At 32.3% G+C, this 25,104-nt stretch overlaps 1 protein-coding gene across 5 annotated transcripts; it reads right to left on the bottom strand.

Annotated features, from left to right (window-relative positions):
* Positions 1-2,755: 2,755 nt before the first annotated feature.
* LOC128177855 (uncharacterized) lies at positions 2,756-25,093 on the bottom strand. 5 transcript variants are annotated; one of them, XM_052844743.1, is made up of 12 exons: positions 24,952-25,093; positions 22,727-22,835; positions 19,520-19,675; positions 18,535-18,702; positions 18,157-18,229; positions 17,240-17,355; positions 16,212-16,260; positions 13,626-13,696; positions 11,774-11,926; positions 10,534-10,647; positions 7,299-7,405; positions 2,761-5,854 (listed from the first exon to the last, which is right to left on the bottom strand). In XM_052844743.1, exons 1-12 carry the CDS (start codon positions 24,997-24,999, stop codon positions 5,819-5,821), a joined length of 1,200 nt encoding a protein of 399 aa, XP_052700703.1. In that variant the 5' UTR covers positions 25,000-25,093; the 3' UTR covers positions 2,761-5,818. The 5 variants fall into 5 exon arrangements, with proteins under 5 accessions (XP_052700707.1, XP_052700703.1, XP_052700706.1 ...); XM_052844746.1 differs by having other exon boundaries at positions 2,762-5,854; positions 7,299-7,402; XM_052844745.1 differs by having other exon boundaries at positions 2,763-5,854; positions 11,774-11,923.
* Between the last annotated feature and the right edge of the window lie 11 nt (positions 25,094-25,104).

Genomic DNA, 25,104 nt, shown 5'->3' with positions numbered 1-25,104 from the left:
TAAAAAATGAAATAACATATAATTCTCGTTTCTCTATAAAATGTAAACTGTATTTCTCAGTAGAATGTTAAGTCCGAATAATCACCCTTTCAATAAAATTGCTCAGAATTATCTAGATCACTGCCACTATAAGTCTTGCGCAATAACGCAATGACACGTGTGGTTTGATAGGCGATTACTAAAAAAGAAGACCGAAAGGTGGATGAAATATTTCCGGATAATTGCATATTGTAGTCTGACTGGGGAGGCTGTTTTAAAGATAATTCTGTTCGATGAAAATAAACATAAAAAATTCCATTCATATCTGCCAAACTGTAATAATAATAATAATGAACTGTTGGGATCATAAGCAATAGATATTCTTTACAGACCCGTTAGTGCAGTACTAAGATGCCCCTTTCTGATTTTTTTTTACTCGGAGGAACTGCGTGGGATCCTATGGGCGGATTTAAGGGGGGTTTTACAACGCACTTTGAAAAATTACGCACATTTATTTCTTCAAAGTGCGTTAGTAATTAGTTTTGGGACGAGTTCAATGCGCATTGAAAAAAAATATATCTAAGTGCGTTAATATCGTCGATATTAACGTACTTTGAACAAAAAAGTTTCTCGATTAGAATTTTTTCTTACGAAGTTTGATTAAAATCAGATCCTTTGGTCTGCTCTAGGCCTAGTGTAGCGGATCTAATCAGATTGAACAACTCCGGGATTTGAATTATCCAAATATGACGTAAATTAACTGCATTGCTTAGCAACTGTCTTTTCCTTTTCTTTTTGTATGAAGCTAATTTACTATTTAATTATTTGTAATGATTGTCAATTTAACCTATTTTTATCATGCAGGGATACAGTTGTCTATTTGATTAGAAATTGTAATGAGTGTTTCTGTTGAAACACTTCCATATTCTTTAACATACCAGTGGAAAAATTATTGTTTGGTCAGCTCTTTTTTTCCACATCACTCACGGTACTTATCGATATGTACAACAAAGTGTATTTCTTTTTCTGTTCTTATACATTTACTAAGTTGCTGAATATCATATGTTTTGGAAGGAAAGATTAGGGGTATGAGACCTTCTTCCTTTACCGGTAATTTATTAAATGATGTACTGGTAATTGAACTGGTTTTTTTGTATCATTTGTTAACCCATACCTCACCCCCGTTCTCAAAGACGGAATTTGAGATTTATAATAGAATTAACAAATCATCATACTCTCAGCAAATTAAAACAATCATTTCCAGAATTTGTCATTTATGCATATTTTCTCGAAGTGCGTTAAGTGTCTTGGTGACAAAAAAGTGATGTACCTTCATAACGCACTTTGAAAAAAAAAAATTCAAAGTGCGCAATTTTTTTCAAAGTGCGTTGCCACATGGGTACATTCGATACCCCCACCTAAACGTTACACCATGCATACATTAATCTGTTACACCATGCATAAATTAATTTCTCTGCAATGCATTTACGATATAGTAGCAAAAACACATGTGCATCCAGCAAGGCATGAGACTGTTTACGTCCTAAAAATTCAGAAATGCCTCTCATTATTACAAAACTGGAAAAGTCGAACATTTTCTTTTTCATCTACATGTATATAGTTTTTGTTGTTTTTTTTGCTTTAGAGCTATATTCATATCCACCGAGTTGGCCTATTTTTTTTTGGAAAACCGATTGTGAATCATTGTAAATATAACCAATAATATGTTTTCTTTGATCATAATGATGCATTCAAGTTATAAATGTTGTTCAAAATATGTCAAGAGAATTTTCCCCATAAAGTTTGTTTTGAATTATGATGATCTGTATCTAGAGTAGCGCAATTTTGAATTGAAGAAGAATATATATACTAAATAAAATTCAATACTGTAGTGACACCGTCAATGTGTTGCGTCTGCAGGTATTGCAGGACCTATAACAAATAATTCATGCCATTTCATCTATCTAATATTACTAAAAGCCCCTCTATCTTTTTTACTTACGAGTTTTAAGTGGAATTGTCTGAGATTTTTGTCTTGTCTTTTATTCACAAATTATTATTAATTTTAATTTCATTTAAACAAAATTCAAATAACTATAAGTAAGAAATTCTTGTGCTCGCAGTCAGCACATTGAGCAATTGTTGTAAACACGAGGTGAAAACTCTTACCACGCCATGAGCACCCACCGAGGACATAGTCCATCGTCAAGTAGATAGGGGAGTATCAAAAAGAGATTCAACTACATTGTCCCAAGTGGGTCTAATCGGGTTGGGGGATGGGAGTCCTGTCCCCAAGTGTTGATTCCCATATTTCTTGTAGGTTAACAGCTCACAAGGCTTGGTGACTTTTAAACAAAACAACCAAAGAAAAAAAGAATGTTTTTACGGATATTTTTTTGGTTATTGATTTTTTTTTCAATGATTTTTCTACTTTTAACAGGATAGCTAGGAAAATACTTATAATAATAAAAAAAAAATCTTGCTCCTCTCATTGTTGGTTTTCTTGAAATGTGACTGATCTATCTCATTGTAAAAAAAAAAATGGTTACGTCCTCATTTCTGTCTTTTTGCCATCTCAAACCAAAAACAATTTAGCTCACTTGATTTTGGAAAATTATTTTTCCAATTTTAATGTTTACAATGCTTCAGTAAGGCAGTGTTTTAATAAGCAACCAAAATTTTACTGTCATTCGTTGAGTTATAAGTGAGTTCCACAGCTTACAATTCTTTGGTAAAGAATTTAAAGTTGGCAACTTTACATATACAGTATTAAATAAAACTGATAGAAATATGCCACGTAAGTGCCGGTAAGTAGAGTAACTTTTAACTTTGAGCTGACAGTTTGATTGTTAAATTTTCCAGTCTGAAGAAAATGATCATTAAAAAACTCTTATTCCAGAAGAAAAGTCAACATTTTCATTTCAAAGATTTAATATATGTCATTTGTACAATGAAAAAATGAATGAGAATGAAAGACTTGGTACTCAACAGTCAACCACTTATACAAGTATTCAACAATAAAATCTTAATTCCATAACATTACAAGCACATGATACAAGATATTATCATTGAAATCTTAACACTAATACTTTATATCACAAGATATCATATCCTTTGCGACTCATTCCAATACTGAAGTACCAAAAAATCAATATATTAAAAAAAACACCAATAATAAGTAAATTCACAGTAAGTTTTTAGTACTCATATGGAATTAGCATATACATGTACTAGTATTTCACGAGGGACCAATATTTGTGGATTTCAAGAGTTTCTGCATTGTCACAATTCCCAGCAAACATGTACAATCCTCTCCCATATTGAGAAAATGGGAGGTTTATAAATGCAGACTTTGGACCACGGTTCGAGACGCTGAGATACATGTACATATACCTGCTAAATACAGTAAAATACGCTTATTAAAAAGTGCTACGGGGGGGGGGGGGGGGGTAGTGTTTCATTTTTGCTTCATTATAAACGTAATTCATTATATCTGTCAAGTTTACAACATGTAATAAAGTCATGGGGAATGAAAATCACTTTGTTTTAAGAGTTAATGTCTTAAAAGTGTGTTTGCTGAACCTCCCAATTTACTTTTATTCCACTTATTCTATTTGTAGTTGATAAGAGGTTTCAAATTCAATAAAATGTAATGATTTATAAGGAAAATTGTCAATATCACACACCTTCCTTTCACAAAGCAGTCAATCCTAGAGAATAAGTTACTAGTAGTAATTCCCCAAGAATCAGTGAGGTCACCATCAGAATTCAAAAGTACAGTGGAATCCTTAATATTCCTGTTGGCTAATTTTCATGTGCATTCTAAAGTTCTGTATTTAATGATTAATGGGGATGCATTTTGGTATATTTGTTTGAACGCACATGAATACAATTTGTTGGGAATTTTAATTCATAGTTGATGGGTATGAAAAATATATAGAGTCAGAAAGATTTTTAATGATTCCTCAGTATGTTGAATATGACATGGACTTTTGTAAAATCTTTGTCAATAAAAATCTAAAATACATATTGTGTTCAATGTCCTTAATAATATCTAACAAGCAGATCTAAAAAAAAAAATCATATCTTACTACGTACATCATAACTGCTTGAATCTAACTATTGCTAACTGAAAAACAGTTATTATTACTACACACAGTAATACACAAAAGCACCATTTGTATGGCACTGAAAGAACTAATGTTCAAAACATTTACCAGTAATCTTTCCCTTTTATCCAAAGACACAGCTTAATTTCTACATAATTATAAAAATATGCATTTATCTACCCAGTAATAAAACTTGTTTTTTTTCTTCAGGGGATGTACAAGAAGTTTATAAAAGAAAAATTCTTTGTTCTAAAACATGCAAGGCACCAGTCGATAAAAATATATAAATGAATAAACAATAACATTTTGTTTAAATTTAATCTCTTTAAATATCAAATATTATGGCAAATATCATATCAGAAAAAGTAAAAAAAAAATTTAAAAAAAAACAACAACAGTTTTGTACATAATTGACATTAACAACATAAAATTTTAAAATTACTATAAGAGAAAAATTGTTTTACATTAAAATAGCTGGCTCAAGTACACTATTTATAAGACAAAAGTAGTTCTTATATATGTCCAATCACTCTTTTTCTTGTACATATATAATCTCTGCACTCTTAAAACTGAACACTTAAAGCAGAGATATGTAAGACAAATACACGTACTGTACATCAATACTGTATGTAATAAAAAAAAACATCTTTATAATTTAATTTCTCTCATTATATCATACTACCACATTCTTTACAATAAGTTAAATAAAATTCAAAATATATGCATGAGGAATATGTCAACAGATATGTTTGAATTCCTATCCCCCTCCTGTATATCCCTTCCTATCAGAATAGCCTTCTTGAACACAATTCCAGGGAATGTTGTTTAAAAAGTTTGTACAGTAAAACTCGGTTATAGCGAAATCCTAGGGATCAATGGATTTACTTCGTTATATCCGTAATTCCATAATATTCCGAGATCCTCCGACTCTAAAGCCCACTTTAATATTGTGACGCATGTCAAAATTGAGGTGAAAGTCAGAGGAATCTCGGATTACATTATATCCGTAAAACAAATTTGTAATCATATAATAACTATAGCGAATTCACTATATACATGTTTTCTTTCACCAGACTATAATTTTTGCTAATTGAGGCTTAAAATAAAAATACATTACTTTGATACCTTTAATAATCGGATTGCGCATTGGAATATTAATATGAAAATCAATTTATTCAAACTACTATGCTAAATGGTAGTAAAAACTTTTTAACTTGTAGAGAAATTTGTTATAAAAGTGTAAAATTTCGTTATTATTCACCTCTACAGAACTCAAAATCAGTTCGCTATATCCGTAAATTTGTTATATCCGAATTTGTTATAACCGTAAAATTTTGCAAAGATTTGATAAGAAGTTAACCAAGGACTAAAAGAAACTTTGCTATACCCGAGAATTCGCTATATCCGTTTTCGTACTAAATGAGTTTTACTGTATAACTTCTCCTTACAAGTATACTGTAGATTCCTTATTAAACACTCCTGGATTTTATAATCTCGTTTACATTTTACTTTGATGGTTGTGGTTTAATAATCTAGCAATTCGATACAAAACATTGGTATCAAGGAATTATTCATTCATGTAAAATAAGGAATCTACAGTAGCAATCCGACAGATCTATAATGATGTTTCTACTATAAAAAAAAAAAAAAAATCCTCTGCGCTTCTTATGCATCCAGAGAGGACACTCATGGTGTGGAATGGCAGGATTAAGTGATTGAGCTACCAGATTTCAGTATTCTCCTTGGACCGGCATTTCCTCCTTACCCTAAGATAAAAGTTGATACATTGTATATGGCAATAAAGAACAAGATGTAGGGTTACCTTGGATTGGACAACTTTGGTTTAAAAATATACATATAAATGTGCAAGCTCTCATGTATTGTTTCATATATCCCTGAGTTAGAACTAATGAACACTATCATTATTAAGAATTTGACAGTCACATTGTTAAAGAAATAGAAATATAAGAATTGTAAAATGACGTCAAATACGCCATTATTGAAAATTTAGTTACAAAGATTTTACACATAAGCATTATTTAAATGCTGTGCATTTTATTGTGAATTAGTGAAAATGCACCCTCTACCTAAAATAACAAGGGCACCGCTAAGCGGCGCATCCCCTCACGACATGAATTTTGTAGGGGATGCATTATTTAGGAGTAATACAGTCATGGAAATGTAATTGAGAAGACCAAATTGTACTAACCCTCCATTACTACAAAAAGTTATTTTTTTAACCTTTACTAGATCTAAATGAAAAAAATACCAAGGTGTTGATTTGAACTTACTTTCGCTTTAGTTTCACAGTAGTGAAGCGGAAGTAGTTATTGTCAAGGTCATTTTTGCTCCAGATATTAATATCACCATGGACTGGACACAAATTAACCAAGCATCAGACAGTTTTCAATGCATGATTTTTTTCTAATAATTAATGTTAGGTGCCCATTCCTTGTGATATCCTTTAAATGTAGAGTAAAATTAAAATCTAAAAAACAATTGATACAAACATTTTCCTCATGCCACTTAAAATTTGAGTTTTATTGATACTGCCTTTTCAATCCAAAGTTCCTGCAGGTGCTGGCACAATAAAGAACCACTCATGATAGATATTCCTTTTAACAGATGCACTTGTCTAAATTCCTGCCAGAAGATTCGAGGATTTACATTAAAAGAAATCTGTATAGCAATTGGATAAATTCATTTTTCCGAACCTCTGTATTTTCACATTAGAGCAAGAAATTTTTGTGCTTTTTAATGTCTAGCTACTGTATAGCTGTCCGATGCTCGGCAAATATTGTCCGATCCATGGTGAAATAGTTCCAACACTTCATTCATTTGCTTTATTTTCTACATTTTTAACAATTTCACTATTTTTTCTTCAATAATGAAGCAAGGGGGAAACATGTAACTTTTAAAACAAGTTTTATATATATTTGGACTATAATTGATGCATTATCAACGAGAAAATCCTAGCGTGTCCAATGCATGGTGAAATCACCCTACATATTAAAGAATGATCATTCATGAATTTTCAAAATATTAAAAAAGCTTAACTCTGCATTGGGCATTGACAGAGATGTGGGTTGGAGCATAGCAAGAATGAACTCTGGATTGTGAATGGAGAGATAAGCTATGTGCTGGCATAATAAAATGGCTTTTTTCCTTCAAAAAGACACCACATTAAAAGTGCACAAAGAAAATATTGACCTGTGTTTGACCAGATTTTTGGATTTTGTTGGTATTCTTTGTGTCTGCTGAGAGACCTATGCCAAGGTCTTCTGATGTATTTTGGAGAGATCCTCTAAAAGAATCTACTAAAGAAAACAATATATTAATAATAGAACTGCAATACTTGAATGGATTAAAAAGGTGTATATAATAATTATCCATGCAAGTCATTTTACTGCAGCTTCAAGTTCCTCTACGACTCTTATAAATGCCCTCAACCCAAGTCAAAAAAGTTTGCTATTAGCATTGTACCCACCTTTACAAAATTCGATAGCTTTTATGCTTTAGTAAGCTTCAGTAACTCTTAAATTCAGATGATTTTATCTTATATTTATCAAGAAAGGACTATATATGGTTTGAGCCTAAAATGGCCCCCTAAAATGAACATTGTCATTTTACTGTAATTCTTTGTTTTATTTGTACAAATATACATTTGAAGTTTTTTCATAATTTTCATTTTGATCGTAGTGCTCACAATTTAAAAATATAACATCAAAAAGGTTACCTTTTCCAGCCATTTTCTCATTTTTAGCAAAAAACGGCTTGTTTTGAGTCAGTTTTTCTTTAAGGAAACATCGAGCGACTGCTTGAACAAACAAAATATTTTCACCAAAGATGTATCTCTCCAATACTTATAAGTGACAAAAAGTTCGTTCTTGTTCAAAGAGTCGCTCTATATTTCCCATTCGAAAAAAGATTTGAAAATTGTCAATTTTTGATTGATTTTGATTGAATTATAAAAATAGCGTCACTTCTGACGTCATATACTGCCAGTGAGTGCATATAAATCAAATAAATAGGTGAAAAATAGTTTTCATGTCAACTCTTTTATAAAATAACACAACAAATTAATGTACCTGAATCATTTTAAAAATAGCGAATTTTGGGGGCCAAATTTGACTAATATCATATATAGTTCTTTGGTAGCATATGTTAGTTAAAAAGTGTTATTATAACCAGTGACAGTCATCAATGGCTCAGCAGTACGTAACACAGAGAAAATGCATGTACACTGTACAGTCAAACACAGTTATAATGAACACACTTATAATGAATTGAAGCTTACAGCGAATTAATTTTCTTTCCTGCTAACTTAATTACATGTTGTAAAATTGATGGATATAACGAATGAATTATGCTTATAATGAGGAAAAAATTGCCCATTCCTGGCACTTGGATATAAGCGCGTTCTACTGTATATCCTTACTGTATCCTTACATACTGAGTTTCTTTCTTCCAGTTCTTTGTTCTAGATCTTACATATAAGTCATAACCTAACTTTTTCTTTTTATTTTTAACAACACAGCTGGGCAAAAATGAGAAAACGTTGTAAAACACCTGGATACCTTTGTATAATTTTGTTCATCTTGAATTGCAAATAAAGTAAGAAGGTTAGGGAGATTGCAATACTTGGTATAAATTTCTAAATGTAAAACAAGTCCTACAGAATAATGTTTCAAACATATTACAAGATTAAAGTTTGCATGTAAAAAGATATCTGTGACCCATGCTCCCTATAGTGATACCCCTCTCTGATATGAATACCCAGTATACAAAATATTAAGCAACATCGACATTTAATTGGAAGTTGTCTTCAAATTTGTTCAAAAATAAAAAGTGTATTAAAATTGTTTGAAAATTTAGCTCCCAAAATAATGTCATTTATCAGGAAATTGATGTTCGATTGTTAAAAAATGGTTCCCATTATAGGCATCCCTTATAAAACAAAGATTATTTTAAAATATCCAGCATTTAGATTAATAGTTCAATGCTGAGAAATCCTGGGGAATAATTGTAAGAAAATTTAAGCAATATAAAATAAAACAAAGTTGTAAATTAACAAGAAGTTGGTATCTCATTGGTACAAAAATGAATCCCTTCATATGGCATGCCTAAACAAAAAGTGTGTTAAAAATTTTAAGCATTTGCAACTATGATTATTTGGTGAGAAAAATGTGAAAAATTTGGTATGGACAGACACACAGACAGACAAGGGTAAACAGTATAACCTCCTATTTTTCTTCAGAGCAGGGTGTGTGTGTGTGTGTGTGTGTGTGTGTGTGTGTGTGTGTGTGTGTGTGTGTATATATATATATATATATATATATATATATATATTTTTGTTTTCCCTTGGACTAAAACGTCACATTTTCATTGGTTTAAACATAGCATGATTGCCTCATATATCTCTATATTTGTTCTGTGAGAATTAATATTAGGCAATATGGCCGTCATTGGTCGACGCTTCGCTTACTCATTTCGACATTTCATAGTATTTAATACATAAACCGCATGCTGTAAGTTCTTAAAGTATTTGGAGTAGTTGCCCTTTGAAATTCTTTAAAATTAGAGTAGTTGCCCTTAGAATATTGACGTCACATTGTTTTGTCTGGATCAGAACAAAATGGCAGCGTCGAAATTTGCTCAAATCTCTGCAGAGAAAAGGGAGAAAACATATAAAATTGAAAAGCAACAAAATATTGGAAGTAAACATGGGTGAAGCACAGATTTTTAAAGAGTATTTGAAAGGTAAGATTGAAAATTTTGAAGAGTTTAAATGAGTTAAATTGGACGAGATGTTAGGCATCTTGTACATGGCTGTGCCATGATCATCGCTATTTGTGAATAAATATGTCGCTTAATAGTCCTCGGGAAAACAAAACACTTATAAGGTTAGTTACTGACTCACTACGGAAATATATTGGGTTGATCAATCTCATAGACGGCTCGGCTTCGCCTCACCATCTATGAGATTGATCAACCCAATATATTTCCGTAGTGAGTCAGTAGCTAACCTAATAAGTAATAATATATATATATATATATATATATATATATATATATATATATATATATATATATATATATATATATATATATATATATATATATATATATATATGTTTAGCAACAGTTGTATTATTCCAATGACTTTTCTGAAGAAGTAATAATATATATATATATATATATATATATATATATATATATATATATATATATATATATATATATATATATATATATATATATATATATATATATATATATATATATATGTTTAGCAACAGTTGTATTATTCCAATGACTTTTCTGAAGAATTTATTACATTAATACTAATTTTAAAGAAAATGATAAAATGTGCAGTAAGCTTAAAACATAACAAATGATGAAATACTTTAAAAATGTGCAATTGTTTACATTTCAAGTTTCAAACCTTGAGCGAAAGATATGCTGCACAAATTTGAGGGGGGGCACAGTCTACTATTCAAATCACTCTTTGGTCCACTGTCAAGTAAGGATAGAAGGTCTAATCCACTTCCTTCTAATTCTGTCAGAAAAGAATGAATAGAGAGAATACAATCTGTTTTTCAATATTTGCTATTTATTAATTGTGAGAGAGAGAAAGAGAGGAATAAGTTAATATACATATTCATGCAAATGGCTATACAAACACTATAATATTATAAATATACCAATGGGATGCTCTTTTGATGGTTATAAACCATCATCAAACTCTGAACCCCTTGTGAGGCCCAAGAATCGTCCAGGGGCCAAAGTCTAAACAATTTTAAAGGACACGATTTGACTTAAAATTTTCAAATTTTATTTTTCCATTTTCAATGTTTATACTGATAAATATAGAAGTTTTTAATGCTATGTCAAAATTTGAAAGTCAAATATCAAGTTTTAAGCAAGATAAAAGAGTTCTTTGTTTTGTAAACAATTAAAGCTCGAACAGTGTCATTTTTTACATATGTGTTGTATTGGTGAAAGTTTCAATCAAATGTATCGGTATCTTTCTTTTGTTGATAATAGTATTTATGAAGATATCGAGTTAGTTTAAATTATTTTTTACATGTCATTTTGTCTAAGAAATGGCAAATCTCTACAGTACATATTTTGTAAACAACTATAAGACTCGAGCTTTGTTTTTTTTTACAAATCATGAATTCCTTCTCAAAAACTGGTAAAGATTAACACAACTGATTCAGAGGAAGAGTTGAGAGAATGTTCACATTTAGCGAATAACAAAGGATAACCTGTTATAGAATTACTGATACTATAATCACGGTGAATTTTGCATGTACAACATTTGGCTGATTTTTTTTTCAACAAGCCAGCAGGGATTTGAATTACCGCTAGTGTAATTCTGAATGCATTCTGATATGCATTTGTCAGTAAAGCACGCTTTTATTGAAGTGCCAAGGACAGGGGATTTTGCTTCGTCAATTTTACAACATGTAATAAATTCACATCGGAATGAAAATCACTTTGCTCTAAGCGTCAATTCATTTTAAGCATGTTCGCTATAACTGTATTTTATTGTATAGCATTTAGCGATGTACTTCATTTAGCAGAGGCTGCTTTCTGCCCCCCCAAAAACTGCTAAAAAGAATAAACAGCCAAATGTATAACAAATTTACAGGAAACTGAAAAAGGTATTAAGAATGTACCAATGGAATCTTTTGCTTTACCGCTGCCGTCTTGGATTTGGATCTCTGTAGATGCAGACAGGTCTTTTTTCTCTTTTTCTTCAATCAATGGTTCCTTAGAACCAATTTCTGGGTCAACTGGTACATCAACATTGTTATTTATCCTATCAGCTGCTTAAGAATAAAATCATAAGAAAGCTATGATGGACTACTGTCATCTAAGTACCAACTGTGTATGCATGAAGTTAAAATTTTTATTTAAACATAATCATTTTTATTGAATAAATTTATAATGAGTGAAAAATATGCATAGCTTACATCTGTATATGTACCATCTCTTTAAAACTAAAAACATGTACATGTACCAATATTATATTTACATAGAAATTGGAAACTCTAAGAATAAATTGTCCGGATATAACATAAAATAACCCTCGACTATTTTTAGAATCTGGATTTAATAGGATAATGAAATAGTGCATTTAACAAAATAGTTCCTACTCTTGCAAGACACATACAGATTAATCAAGACATGCTTGACACATGTCAGAAAATGGGCAAAACAATCTAAAAAGCAACTCTCAAATCAAAATAGCAGTAGAAGGAAAGAAGTTACGCTGTTTGATGTGCACCAGCTCTATTCAAACTTAGAAATTTCCCTGTTTTTAGATTCATTTTAAGAGATTTTCAGCACCAACAAATTTTGCCCAAAAAATAAAAAAATATATCATGCATGTATGATTTGTATCCCACAATGATATTTTGACAGGAGATAGATTAGTCAGCTTTCATTCAAGTTATCCCTTATGCTGAGAGAAAAAGCTTGAGCACTTGATGTTAATAATACATACCTCTTATTGAAAATGTATTGGCCCATACTTGAAACTATACAATATACCCAATATATATGTAATAAAATTGAAAATTTTCCAGTAAGAAAATGCTTTTAAAAAATCTCCTACAAAGTCAAGTTGGCAAGTGAAAGATTACCCACACAGGGGCCAAGCTCGTTTTAACATTAATTTCAATGAATAAATAACGATCTTTACCCATAAAGCAGACTTGCATGAGCACCAAGATTCAACTGACCTAAGAAGCTTGACCCATCCAAACCTCACAATACCTTGGCCTCTCTCTGACCCATGAGGATCGATACATTATAATTTTGATTAACTAATACAATTTTAAGACAGATTCATTTGTATGTAATTTTACACTTGACAATTGTCCTAATACTCCTAAGATTTTGTTTTGTTTCTCCCTTCTGTGCTTCTGTGAGCATTTGATTTTATGGATAAGTCCAAGAATGTAATTCCAGATAGTATGATTGATTTTTAATGTCATTTTAAATGCATTGGAAACGTCTGAGGAAGAAATGAAAGCGCTTACGTTTTGCGATTAGTGTTGTTATTTTTTTTTTTATCTAAATATATATATAATTATATATCTATTCATTATATGATTGATTAATTCCTAGCTCTCTGATTGGCTCATATCCATCTATCTCGAAAAAAAACCAGAACGTTATATTCACCTGCACGTGACCTAGGAGGTCAATATAACATTTGATTTTCTCTACACTGGACTAAAAATAGATCATCCAATGAAACATCCCATTTCTCAATTTGTTCGGCAATGGCTTCAAACTAAAACATTGCTTGATAACACTCAATTTAATATATGTCTGTATCAATTCGTCGCTGAATCATATAATAAAATAATTATTGCTGTTTTTTTTCAATCAATACGATGATTTAGCTACCCTCGAAGTACAATATACACCTCGCCTTCAGCTCGGTGAATATTGTACTTCTAGGGAAGCTAAATCATTGTATTGACCTCAAAAGCAGTGATAACTGTATAATATACGTACATTTCTGTCTCTTCTTCCACCAACATGTCAACCCTAGTATGATGAAAACTACAATGACAGCACCAAGTCCTCTAAAAAATTGAATTAAATAAATAATGAATTGCAATCAAAAATCAATTTTTTTGGTATCAAGATGGTATGGGACACATGTCGATATGAATGTGGATAAAAGTATATCATAATCAAAATACTTTTCAGAGAAAAAAAAATTATAAAATTATTCTCGATTTTATTGTTTATTTCGATAGGAAGTACATCACAATATGAAGGTGTTCCATACCAAATTAAGCACAAAGGATTTTTTTAATTCTAAAATGAAAATTTTTATCAAATCGATCATCAAACATAAAATTTGTTAACTGAATCATTTTTAACAATCATTTTTTAAAATCAGATATGCACATGCATTTTTGTATCCAACACAAGTTAAGAGTCAATCAATTTGATCCATTATTGATGACATGCAAATGTATTAAAAGTATCTGGTAGGTTAATTTATTTATAAATCTGCAAACATGTCAAAAGTTAATTACCATTGAATTTTTATTGCTAAAACTAATAAGAATACACTGCTACTAAAATTTAAATCTTTGAGGTCTAACAAGTATATGTTTAGCGGTCATCGTTTACCAATACCCCATACTGAAAAAATGAATTTTGTAGAGTAGAGGTTTATTCTATTTATTAGTATGTGCAAAACAGAAAAAATTGAGATAAATCATACTGTAGACAGGGTTGTCTCTAAAAACTGAAGTAGAAGGAGGAAATGAAAAAGTAGCAGGAGGGTCTGGGGGTCTTGCTTTTAGCTACATTGTGATTGAAATGCAATAATTATAGCCAGGTAATTAAGGCATTATAGGCGGGGGAATTCCCTGCCTCCCGGGTCTTAGAGACAACTCTGTGTAGAAGCACTTATTTTTGTAAGTTGGATTAAAATTTTGTTGTTTTTAAACCAAATACAGTTTCGTTGGCATATAATTTTCTTATATCGTAATCCATAAAATATACTGCGTATTACCGGTAATTCTTTATTTATAAATACTTCAGTAAAAAATTTGTCATGGATTTAATTTCATTGATTCATACTGGAAACAAAAATAACAAGAGCCCCATGGGCCACATCGCTCACCCGAGGAACAATAGGTATGATAAAATCAGCTTAATGGAGTCATAATACAAACAATCTGGACAATGTACAATAATACATGTAGATCCTGTATAAATAAAATCCATGTTCCCCCTTGATATTCTTATGTTTATAATCATTGGTCCCTTTTCTAACAGGATGATTTTATAGTCATATCACATGTTGAGTATTGCAGTTCTCAAAAAGATCCTTAACAATTATTTATATATGGGATATAAAGCTACATCAAACTCTAAACCTTCTTGTGAGGCCGAAGAATTGTCCTGGAGCCAAAGTCTTAACAATTATAAAGAATCATCTGGCTGATTAGTTTCTGAGAAGAAGATTTTTAAAGATTAACTCTATATATTCCTTAAACTTTGACCCCCTATTGTGGCCCAAACCTACCCCCGGGGGTCATGATTTTCACAACTTTGAATCTACACTACCTGGGGATGCTTTCACACAAGTTTCAGCTTTCCTGGCTGATTAGTTTCTGAGAAGAAGATTTCAAAAGATTTACTCTCTATATTCCTTTGTAAAACTTCGACCCCCCCATTGTGGCCCCACCCTACCCCCGGGGGTTATGATTTTCACAACTTTGAATCTACACTACCTGAGGATGCTTCCACACAAGTTTCAGCTTTCCTGGCTGATTAGTTTCTGAGAAGAAGATTTTTAAAAATTTACTCTATATATTCCTATGTAAAACTTCAACCCCCATTGTGGCCCCACCCTACCCCCGGGGGTCATGATTTTCACAACTTTGAATTTACACTACCTGGTTTTTGAGAAGAAGAATTTTGAAAATTTCTTGAAATTTTTCATTAATTTCTAATTATCTCCCCTTGAAAATGGGTGTGGCCCTTAATTTTCACAACTTTGAATCTCCTTTGCCTAAGGATAATTTGTGCCAAGTTTGGTTGAAATTGGCCCAGTAGTTCTTGAGAAGATGTTGAAAATGTGAAAAGTTTATGGACAGACAGACGACAGACAAAATGAGATCAGAATAGCTCACTTGAGCTTTCAGCTCAGGTGAGCTAATAAAATTAAATCCTCAATGAATATATCCGTTTCCTACAGAGTATAAATAATAAAGGAATAAAAGGCAGTGGTGTCAGAAGCAAATTGAAAGGGAGGGAAAGACTTATCCGAAATCTTGACGAGCAAAATATTGATTTGCAAGTGCATTTCATGCCGCAAACCAGTCCTTGTCATATGGTTGTAATAACAATACTGGTCTAGATAAGGCTTACTCGCATGAATTAGTAATCACAAACCAGTTTATCTCCAGTAAATCGCAAAATAGTGTTGTCATGAATTAAATTTGTTTTACAGTATTTTGCTCTTGAATCTCACCTTCTGCTCACCATTTATTCAGCATTAGCTCATTGAAAATGTTTGGGAGAATGTTTCAGGGATTCTTACATATTTATAACCAGCAAATCAAATGTACTTACATAAGTAATCCGATTACTAAGTCACTCTTCCTGGCTGTACTATCTTGGTCTAAGAAAACAAAACAATTTCTTAAAAGTTTCATCTGTCACCTGTGATCACAAGATCTGACTGCAGACTAAAACTTTACATGTAATACTTTGCTGCCTATTACAAGAATAAAATATTTGAAAATTATATGTTGCTGACAAATGGTAAAATGACATCAAGAAAAGGCCATGACACAGCTAGCCTCAGATCAGTAGCAATCTTTGCTATACAATTGGCTATGGACTGTTCCTTCTCTATAATACATGGATGGGACACAAAAATGGGATAGACAGACAAATCAACTTGTATAAAATATACATTGTAATAATATTCTAAATTTTATTTTGGGGGGGGGGGGGGGGGGGGCCAAAATAATTTCATACAAAGCTAAAATATTTCAAGTCTACCTGGTAGTTATTCATAAAATGATGCTGCAGACTAGGGAATAACTCAGTTATTTTATTTTAACTAAATCTGAACAATTCAGTTATTCCCCTTTTCAAAACCTGACGCAACAAAACTTCATCGATTTTTCAATATTTTATTTCTGGAAATTGTGAAAATGTAATTTCTTTTTAATTGTTAACTGCTCATGTGAAGTTTAAAGGATTTTCAAATTAAAAATAAACATTTCTTAAAACTAAAAAAGTTCATGCATATAGGGTTGAGAGAAGAATCAATTCTGATAGAAAAAATGGATAACCATATTAATTCATTTAACTATAACCAGTATTGGTATTTCTAATAAAACCAGATATGATAAATTCCTAATTAAATGCGAGAAATTGACATCTGCAAAAAATCGTGAGAAGCACATCCTGTGGATTTAAAAAAAAATTATTTTATTGTTTGGACAGATGTAAACTACACTGTAAGTGAAACAGTGAAACTTTGATAAAAATTATAATTTTGCGATTTGATGCAAAACAGTTGAATTGCATAGTTAACAGGTTAAGTATTTGCATAAAATAAGAAATCTGCAGTACTGTAAGTGCTTTACCTGCTTCAGATGAGGATGAAGTCGATGTAGTTGGAACACTAGAGGAGAGAGATCTTTTACAAGTAGTATCCTGGACTGCTGTTCCTTTTATATCAACAATGAAGCCTTGTGGACACCTTAAAAATGAATTTAAAAAATAAGCACCTCCCAATGCAGTATTTTGTTCATGTATACATAAGGTACACCTGTACACAATCTGATTAAAATCAGATCCTCGATCCGCTCCTTGTTTTTCTGTTGTCGCTACAGAAGGATCTGAAGAAACTCCTCTTGAGGTCACCTCCGAGGGAACTTTGCTTTGACCAATGAAATTGTTGATTCAATTCCTCAGTTACATGTTTTGGAATTTATGAATATACAATTTTTGAATTCCCTGAGGGTCTTCTATCATTAACTTCTGCTCCGTCTCTAGCTTGCTGATACCAAAAGATTTGAGAACATGAGACATCGCTTCGTCATATTACAACTTCATTTTTATTTGTAACCCGAAATTGTTGTTTCTAACACTTGCTCTCATTAACTAAAATAACTCATGAATATTCTTCAATCAAAGTTCACCAGGAGGTGACCTTTCTTCAGATCCTCGTGAAGCAACAATAGAAAAACAAGGAACTGAACGAGGATTTGATTTTAATAAGACTGCACCAATACATGGAAAACATAAGAGTCAATCAACAATTTCAAGTAAAACTTGTCTCCAATCCAGATGTTGCCTAGTCTTGCAAAAAAATATGGAATCACCCTTTGCCACATGGACAAGTTTCACTATACTATACAGCTGATTTATGCAAAACAATGTCGCTTTGCTTAAATGAACCAGGAGCATGAAAATTGTGATCCAAGAATTATATAGTCAGCCACTGTCTAATTCCTATATGCAGATGCCTTCCTTTAAATTTATAAATTATTAAACTTACTTGGAATGTGGACTACAGATGCTGCCTCCATACTGAGATTTAAAATATCCAGGTTGACAAGGTCTTACAGTTCCTGCAAAAAAAAATGAGAGATTGTCAGGGGAAAATATCAGTACTTTATAAGACTTTTAACAATCATGCTAAGTCATTAAGCCCCTTCATGAGCCTGCATTCTTAGCCTTATTGATCAACTCTACTTTCAGCATACTCCCAGTTGTTCCAGACTTTGCATAACTTATTAAAATTATCATCAACTTCTATTCTTCTGATCCTTTCATAAAAAACCAAATGTTGTTATGTTCAGCTCCTTAATCTCAACCAATAAACTTCTGATGCACATGCATGCACCATGAATTCATAGAAATTCTTCATACTAACCATTCTGTGTCAGCTCTACCCCTTTCTCCTTTGCGGACATTTTCAATGAGTTATTTGCCAGATTGCACACAAAACGATCCTGTCCATAATACCAGTTTTTCCGGTTACAGACACAATGTGGACGGCCAGTACTCTCCGTGCATTCCTGAAGATTGTCTATTACAGTATCTTAAACAAAAACAACAAGATGTTCGTGAGCCAATGCTCACTAAAAAATACCCCTGCTTTCATGTGAATAAATGAAATAATCAAAGTCAAAATTTAGAAGTTGACTTCAATTGATTAAAAATTAGATCCCACCACAAAGCAAGCCTAAACAAAGAGTGTACGTGTTAAAATTTCAAACATTTGCAATTAATTGATGCTCAGAAATCTTTGACGAAAATTTGATAGAAAATATGAATAAAAATAAACAAATTAAGTCTTCATTTAACAGGAAGTTGACATCAGATCGGTACAAAAATAGATCCTACAATGTGATATGCCTAATCAGAGAGTGTGTTAAAATTTTAAACACCTGCAATAAATAATCTTTGACGAAAATTTGATTGTGTAAATTTCACATTAAAAATAAACAAAGTCATCATTTAACAGGAAGTTCATGTCCGATTGATACAAAAATGGATCCGGCTATATGACATGCCTAAACAAAAAGTGTAAAAAATTCAAGCACCTCCAATGAATAGTTGCTGAGAAAAATATGACAGAAATTTTTGTTACGGATGGACAGACAGAAGGATGGACAGACAGACACACAAGGGTAAAACAGTATACCCCTTCTCCTTTGGAGTGGGGGTATAAAAATACAATTCAAAGGAACAATCTGTTTTAAAAAAATGTATAAATCATTGCATTTATGTACAGTAATTTTTTTATGGATGCACAAATTAAGCAAACTGTCAGTTGATTAACAATTTTTTAAATACCGGTAAATAAAAGTTATTTTCAAATAAACTTGTAAATTTGTATCTCAGAAATAAATCACCTGGCACGCTGCAATCACAGTCAGGAACACGACAGAGACCATCATGCTCATAGGGCCATTCTTTGGTATGTATCTCATCTAGGTTTATCTTCCCTTCGTCACATGGAGTGCATGTGTCTGAACCCCCATCAAAGGTGCATAGATGAAACTGGTGGTCTATAGAATTTGGAAATAAAACCAAAACATCACTTTAGAGTGAATCTCTGATTTATATTATAACTTTAAAGTTAGAATAATACAAATTCCTGCAAAGTCAGCAGAAAAAGGTAAATTTTGCACATGATAGCCAACCTCATATTAATATTTTGTTGTCCAAATAAAGTGACAAAAAGCTTTGTTTATCATAAGGCCAAAAAAATAAAATTCCTCCTTCCTGTCCCTTGACCAAAACAAGAGGCCCAGGGGGACACAATGCTCGCCTGAGCAACAATAGCCTTAACTCTGATCAAATTAGCATTACAGTATCAAAATCAAAATATCTTCACAACTAAGTACAGTAGATCTTGCTAAAAAAAAATCTAAAATCTGGCAATTTTTTTCCACATATTTTTTGGGTAAATACCAAGCCCCTTTTGTTGTTGTGCCTGTAAGAAGATTTTTCTCTACTCCTATTTACCCCCTTCCCCCAACTATTTAGTGCCCCCCCCCCCTTTTTCTAGGGAATCATGGTTTCATCAAACTTCAATCTGCACAACCTGTGCTTTCACAAAAGTTAGTACTGCTTTTTGGACTGAAAACTTTCCCAGAATTATATTTTTAAAGATTTTCTCTATATATATTCCTATGTAAAAATTCATCTAACCATTGTGGCCCCGCCCTACCCCCAGGGACTATGATTTAGCAAACTTGAATCTATACTATCTGAGAATGCTTCCACTCAAATTTGAGCTTTCCTGGCATAATAATTTTTGAGAAGAAGATTTTTAAAGATTTTCTATATGTATTCCTTTTTTAAAATTTATCCCCCCATTGTGGCCCTGCCCTACCCCCAGGGACCATGATTTGAACAAACTTGAATCTATACTATCTGACGATGCTTCAATTCAAATTTGGGTTTTCCTGGCCTAATTGTTTTTGAGAATATTTTAAAAGAATTTCTCTATATATTCCTATATAAAAATTTATCCCCCCATTGTGGCCCCGCCCTACCCCCGCTGACCATGATTTGAACAAACTTGAATCAGCACTATCTTAGGATGCTTCCACTCCAATTTGAGCTTTCCTGGCCTAATAGGTTTTGAGGAGAAGATTTTTAAAGATTTTCTCTATATATTCCTATGTAAAACTTGATTCCCCATTGTGGCCCCACCCTACCCCCGGGGATCATGATTTGAACAAACTTGAATCTACACTACCTAAGGATGCTTCCATACCAGTTACAGCTTTTCTGGCCTAATAGTTTTTGAGAAGAAGATTTTTGAAAAATACCAACAAATTTTCAATAATTCTAAATTATCTCCCCTTTAAAGAGGGTGTGACCCTTTTTTTGAACAAACATAAATCCCCTTCACCCAGTGATGCTTTGTGCCAAGTTTTGTTGAAATCTGCCCAGTTGTTCTGGAGCAGAAGATGAAAATGTGAAAAGTTTACAACAACGACATTGCCAACAATGACAGACAACGGACAAATTTTGATAAGAAAAGCTGACTTGAGCTTTCAGCTCTAATTTATTTCTAAAAACTTGGAGCATGTGTGTAATAATGAGAAAGAAGTATATTCACAGTGTACGATATGTTAATGATAATTTAAAATTTCCAAAGGTCTTTGTATTATTGATGCATGTACCGGGTAATGTATACTATAGAAAACAACAGGCAATGAAAAAAAAATAGATTTTTTTTAAAATCAAAAATAAAAATGTGTCTTATTTGCAAAATTTAATCTACAGTTGTATTATTGTATTTATCCTTTTCTGGATTTAAATATTTTTTTTATATTTTGTTGGCCTAATGTCAGACAATATTTAATCAGTCTCTGTACTTCAGTGTATTAGGGGTATTAGTCCAACCCTTTGACCCACTTACTACCGTATGTTATGTAGAGGATCTGTTTAATTTTCAAAATAATATAGAAAGCAGTTTTTTTTTATAATTTCAACATTTATTGCAATTATTAACTAATAACATGTTATTAACTAACTTTAATATCATGATTAAAAGAAGTTTCTTTAGTTTTTTTTAGTTTTCCAATGCACAGCATGTTGTTGCATCACCCTTATTTATAACCCCTGAGGATAAGATAGTTGCAAGTTATTAATCACAAGGATTATTTATGCAGTAAAAATGTCTGTAGATTAGTTTACTATCATTCTTTTGCCAATGAGGTTAATTTACACGATTGTGAACTCGGAAGACAGATCCAGCAACTTCATTTCTCTTTTTGAGGAAATTCTGGCGAAGTTACCAATCACCTCCATGATCATGCACAATCTGTCCGAAGTTATTGCTTCCATCACTTTTTGGTGATTTTTAATAAAAATACATATACCTGTGAAAGAAGTACAGTTGAAATCGACGAAATGGAAAATATCCAAGATATCTTCATTGACAAATTATCCCTTTTTACTCATAAAAGTTAATAACAGGAACGAAAACAAATTTCTTACGGAGATTTATAATGGGAAATGTTTACATCTTTTCTCCATTCGGAAGTACTCGGGACATCTTGCGCATGCAATTTTTCAACATTATCATCCGGGCTTAATTATGGCTGATTTCAATGCAAAATCCCTGTAGACTTTCTATTTTGGGATGTGTATTGAAACCTGAAGCGGTAGATGGGGGCGTTTCAAAACAGATAATCTGGACATTTTTCATATTAGTGGATGAACAGTTTAAACATAAAGGTATTTATTATTATCAAAATATCAAGCGAAAAGTGGTGGAAGCAAAAACTCGGGACAGAGTATATTAGGGTCGGAGGGTAAAAGATAGGGTCAGTCAGGCAACAGGAAACAGGAATAATTTTTTGTTTGGTCTAATTGTAAATCCCGAAATGTTAAATTATGGTAATAGAAAATTTTATTACTTTCTTCTAAAACTTTTTCTAGCTATCATAATAATAATGGCATACAAATCTACTTTTTCATTTACTTATCAAAAGCATACTATACCCATGGAAGAATTTGCAAGCTGATAACTTTCAAAACTTCTAGGAAAAAATGGTAAGAATATTAATGTTGTTTGTTTATTTAAACCTAAAAATTACCTTTGAGACATACTACTGACAGGCAGCAATATCCATCAGCTGTTTTATGGTATCCTACAGGGCATGGGGATACCTGCAATCCCAGGAATGTAACACACGTGCAAAAAACCTGAGAGAAACCATTCTAAAAGTTACTTTAATAAGAAGGCGCATTACAAGTTTTAAAAAAACAATGTTCAAATTTTTCATTTACTATTCAAGGAGGCTGGATAGTCAACAAATTAACTATTAAGATATAATTATTTACTTAGCTATTATCATTGTTTAAAAAAGAAAAAAACCATATATTTTTTTTTCATTTAAATTTGGTATATTCTATATTTTTATCATGTTTACATGGGGTTCTTCTATTAAAGGAGATAAATACAGTCTAAAAATGACTATGACCATCGAGGCCTCTTAACAACAGCAAAAAGCACAAAAGATTGACATCTCCCAAACAGTTTTCATTCAACATGCAAGTATCTACTGGCGTGCAACCAGTTCTCATCAAGAACCATTTCTCGCTTATAATGCCTTGTTACATTATATTAATATTACTTATTAGGTTCGTTACTGACTGTTTAAAGAAATTTGTGGGGTCGGTAAAGTCCATAGAAGGCTCGGCTTCGCCTCGCCTTCTATGGACTTTACCGACCCCACAAATTTCTTTAAACAGTCAGTAACGAACCTAATAAGTGTTTTGTTTTGTCGAGGACCTAAAGTTTGATATGTAAACAAAAGTTTGTGTAGAAAATCAGTTCAAATAACGTTACGTCCGCCATGTTGCCCTATAAATTTTGACGCTTGCCTTTTAAAGAAATTTGTAAGGCAGCCACGTGACGCGTTTCATCCAATGACGTCGCGACATTCTAGTCCGAGGCAAAACAATATGTTTTACGGTGCTACCGTTCTGGCGAGCGCAGCAAGAATTACACATTCCTTGCATCATTGTCAGCCTAGTGTTATTAGGTATTTAGGTGGATCATATGACAGTAAAGTATGGCTCTTGCTAGTATATATTTATATAATTTCTATATAAAAAATAAATAAAAACAAATCATATGTCAATGAGGCATCGCAGTCTATACTGAAATAGCTAGTACACGCATTACAGATGTTTGATCCACCTCTAAATTTATCGCGGGAAATATTGCGCGAGAGCACAGTGACGTCATCCATGACTTTGTTCGTCTTTGTTTACGTATCTCGACTCAATACGAAGGTATGGAAGCAAGTAACAAATCACTTGAGTCTCGCCAAAGCATATGCGGTACTCTAAACCTGTCTTCAAACTTTAAGACACCGTAAATTACGAGTTAAAAGTCGGCCATTTTTGGCATAGCACCACGGGTGAAAACATTAGAGAGCATTATGGGACCTAGACAAAAATTTTTGTTTGATGAACTGTATAGGTTTAGCTCGTTCTTTTTCCCGCGCACACTGGTTCATAGAGCTCGCTTCGCTCGCTATTAACTCAAAAAGAGATTTATAACGAAGTTGAACTCCTGATTGCACAATATTATGCACTGAATAGTCTTACTATTTTGTGTATTACTGTATGATAACAAATTATAATTAAAATTTCATTTTGCAAGTATCCAATCAACATGTACAGGGATTTTACTTTGTTATTATCATGAAGCAAATAACTGGTACAATAAATTGTAAAACCTTGGCTTTGGGCTGTGCTTAAAAGTACACAAAGAAGATGTTTTGGGTTCTAAATGATTTAACCTTACAGGTGCATAAACAAGGATTCTGGAATTCACCATTTAAAGTATGCCAAGTTTTATGAAAAAATATCAAGTAAAAAGGAAATACGTTAAATTTTAATTGATAACTGGTACAGTCCAAGTAGTACTTTGATGAACTACAGATCAGTCATGCACTTATAATGCATTGCCATACTCTTTAAAGAAGTAGGCATGAATGTCCCGGTACCCTGCATGTCCACATGACTTTTCTGAAAGGAATCTGTTTTACTTTAGGACGGAATGTAACCATTGACGCGCGACATTCGGGGCCAAAAAACAGAGAATGAGAGATCACTTTAACCTAGCTGCCACAATGTAACCCTCTCTTGATTTTTCTTGGTGGGGGTGGGGTGGGGGGATGATAAGCGTTAAACATCAGATATAAAAAAAAAAATCGGAGAAGGCTACATTATTGCAGCTATATAACTTTAACCTTGCAAAACCATCTCCTCTACCTCCATTAGTATGTTAAGATATAACGTTACTCACAATATATGATTTCATTTCATTTATCCGTTCGAGTGTAATTTGCTTCATACAATCAGCCGGCCTCCATCGGGATCGTGGCCGTGGAAGAGAACGAAACTTAGACTGGTACTCTGTCTCTATCGTACGAAACTGAAACTGAATGGAGAGTATAAT

The sequence above is a fragment of the Crassostrea angulata genome, chromosome 3 (genome assembly GCF_025612915.1).
Source record: "Crassostrea angulata isolate pt1a10 chromosome 3, ASM2561291v2, whole genome shotgun sequence".
NCBI classification, from domain to species: domain Eukaryota; kingdom Metazoa; phylum Mollusca; class Bivalvia; order Ostreida; family Ostreidae; genus Magallana; species Magallana angulata.
Note: the sequence above shows the minus strand (reverse complement) of the source record. Positions and strands in the feature narration are given on the sequence as shown.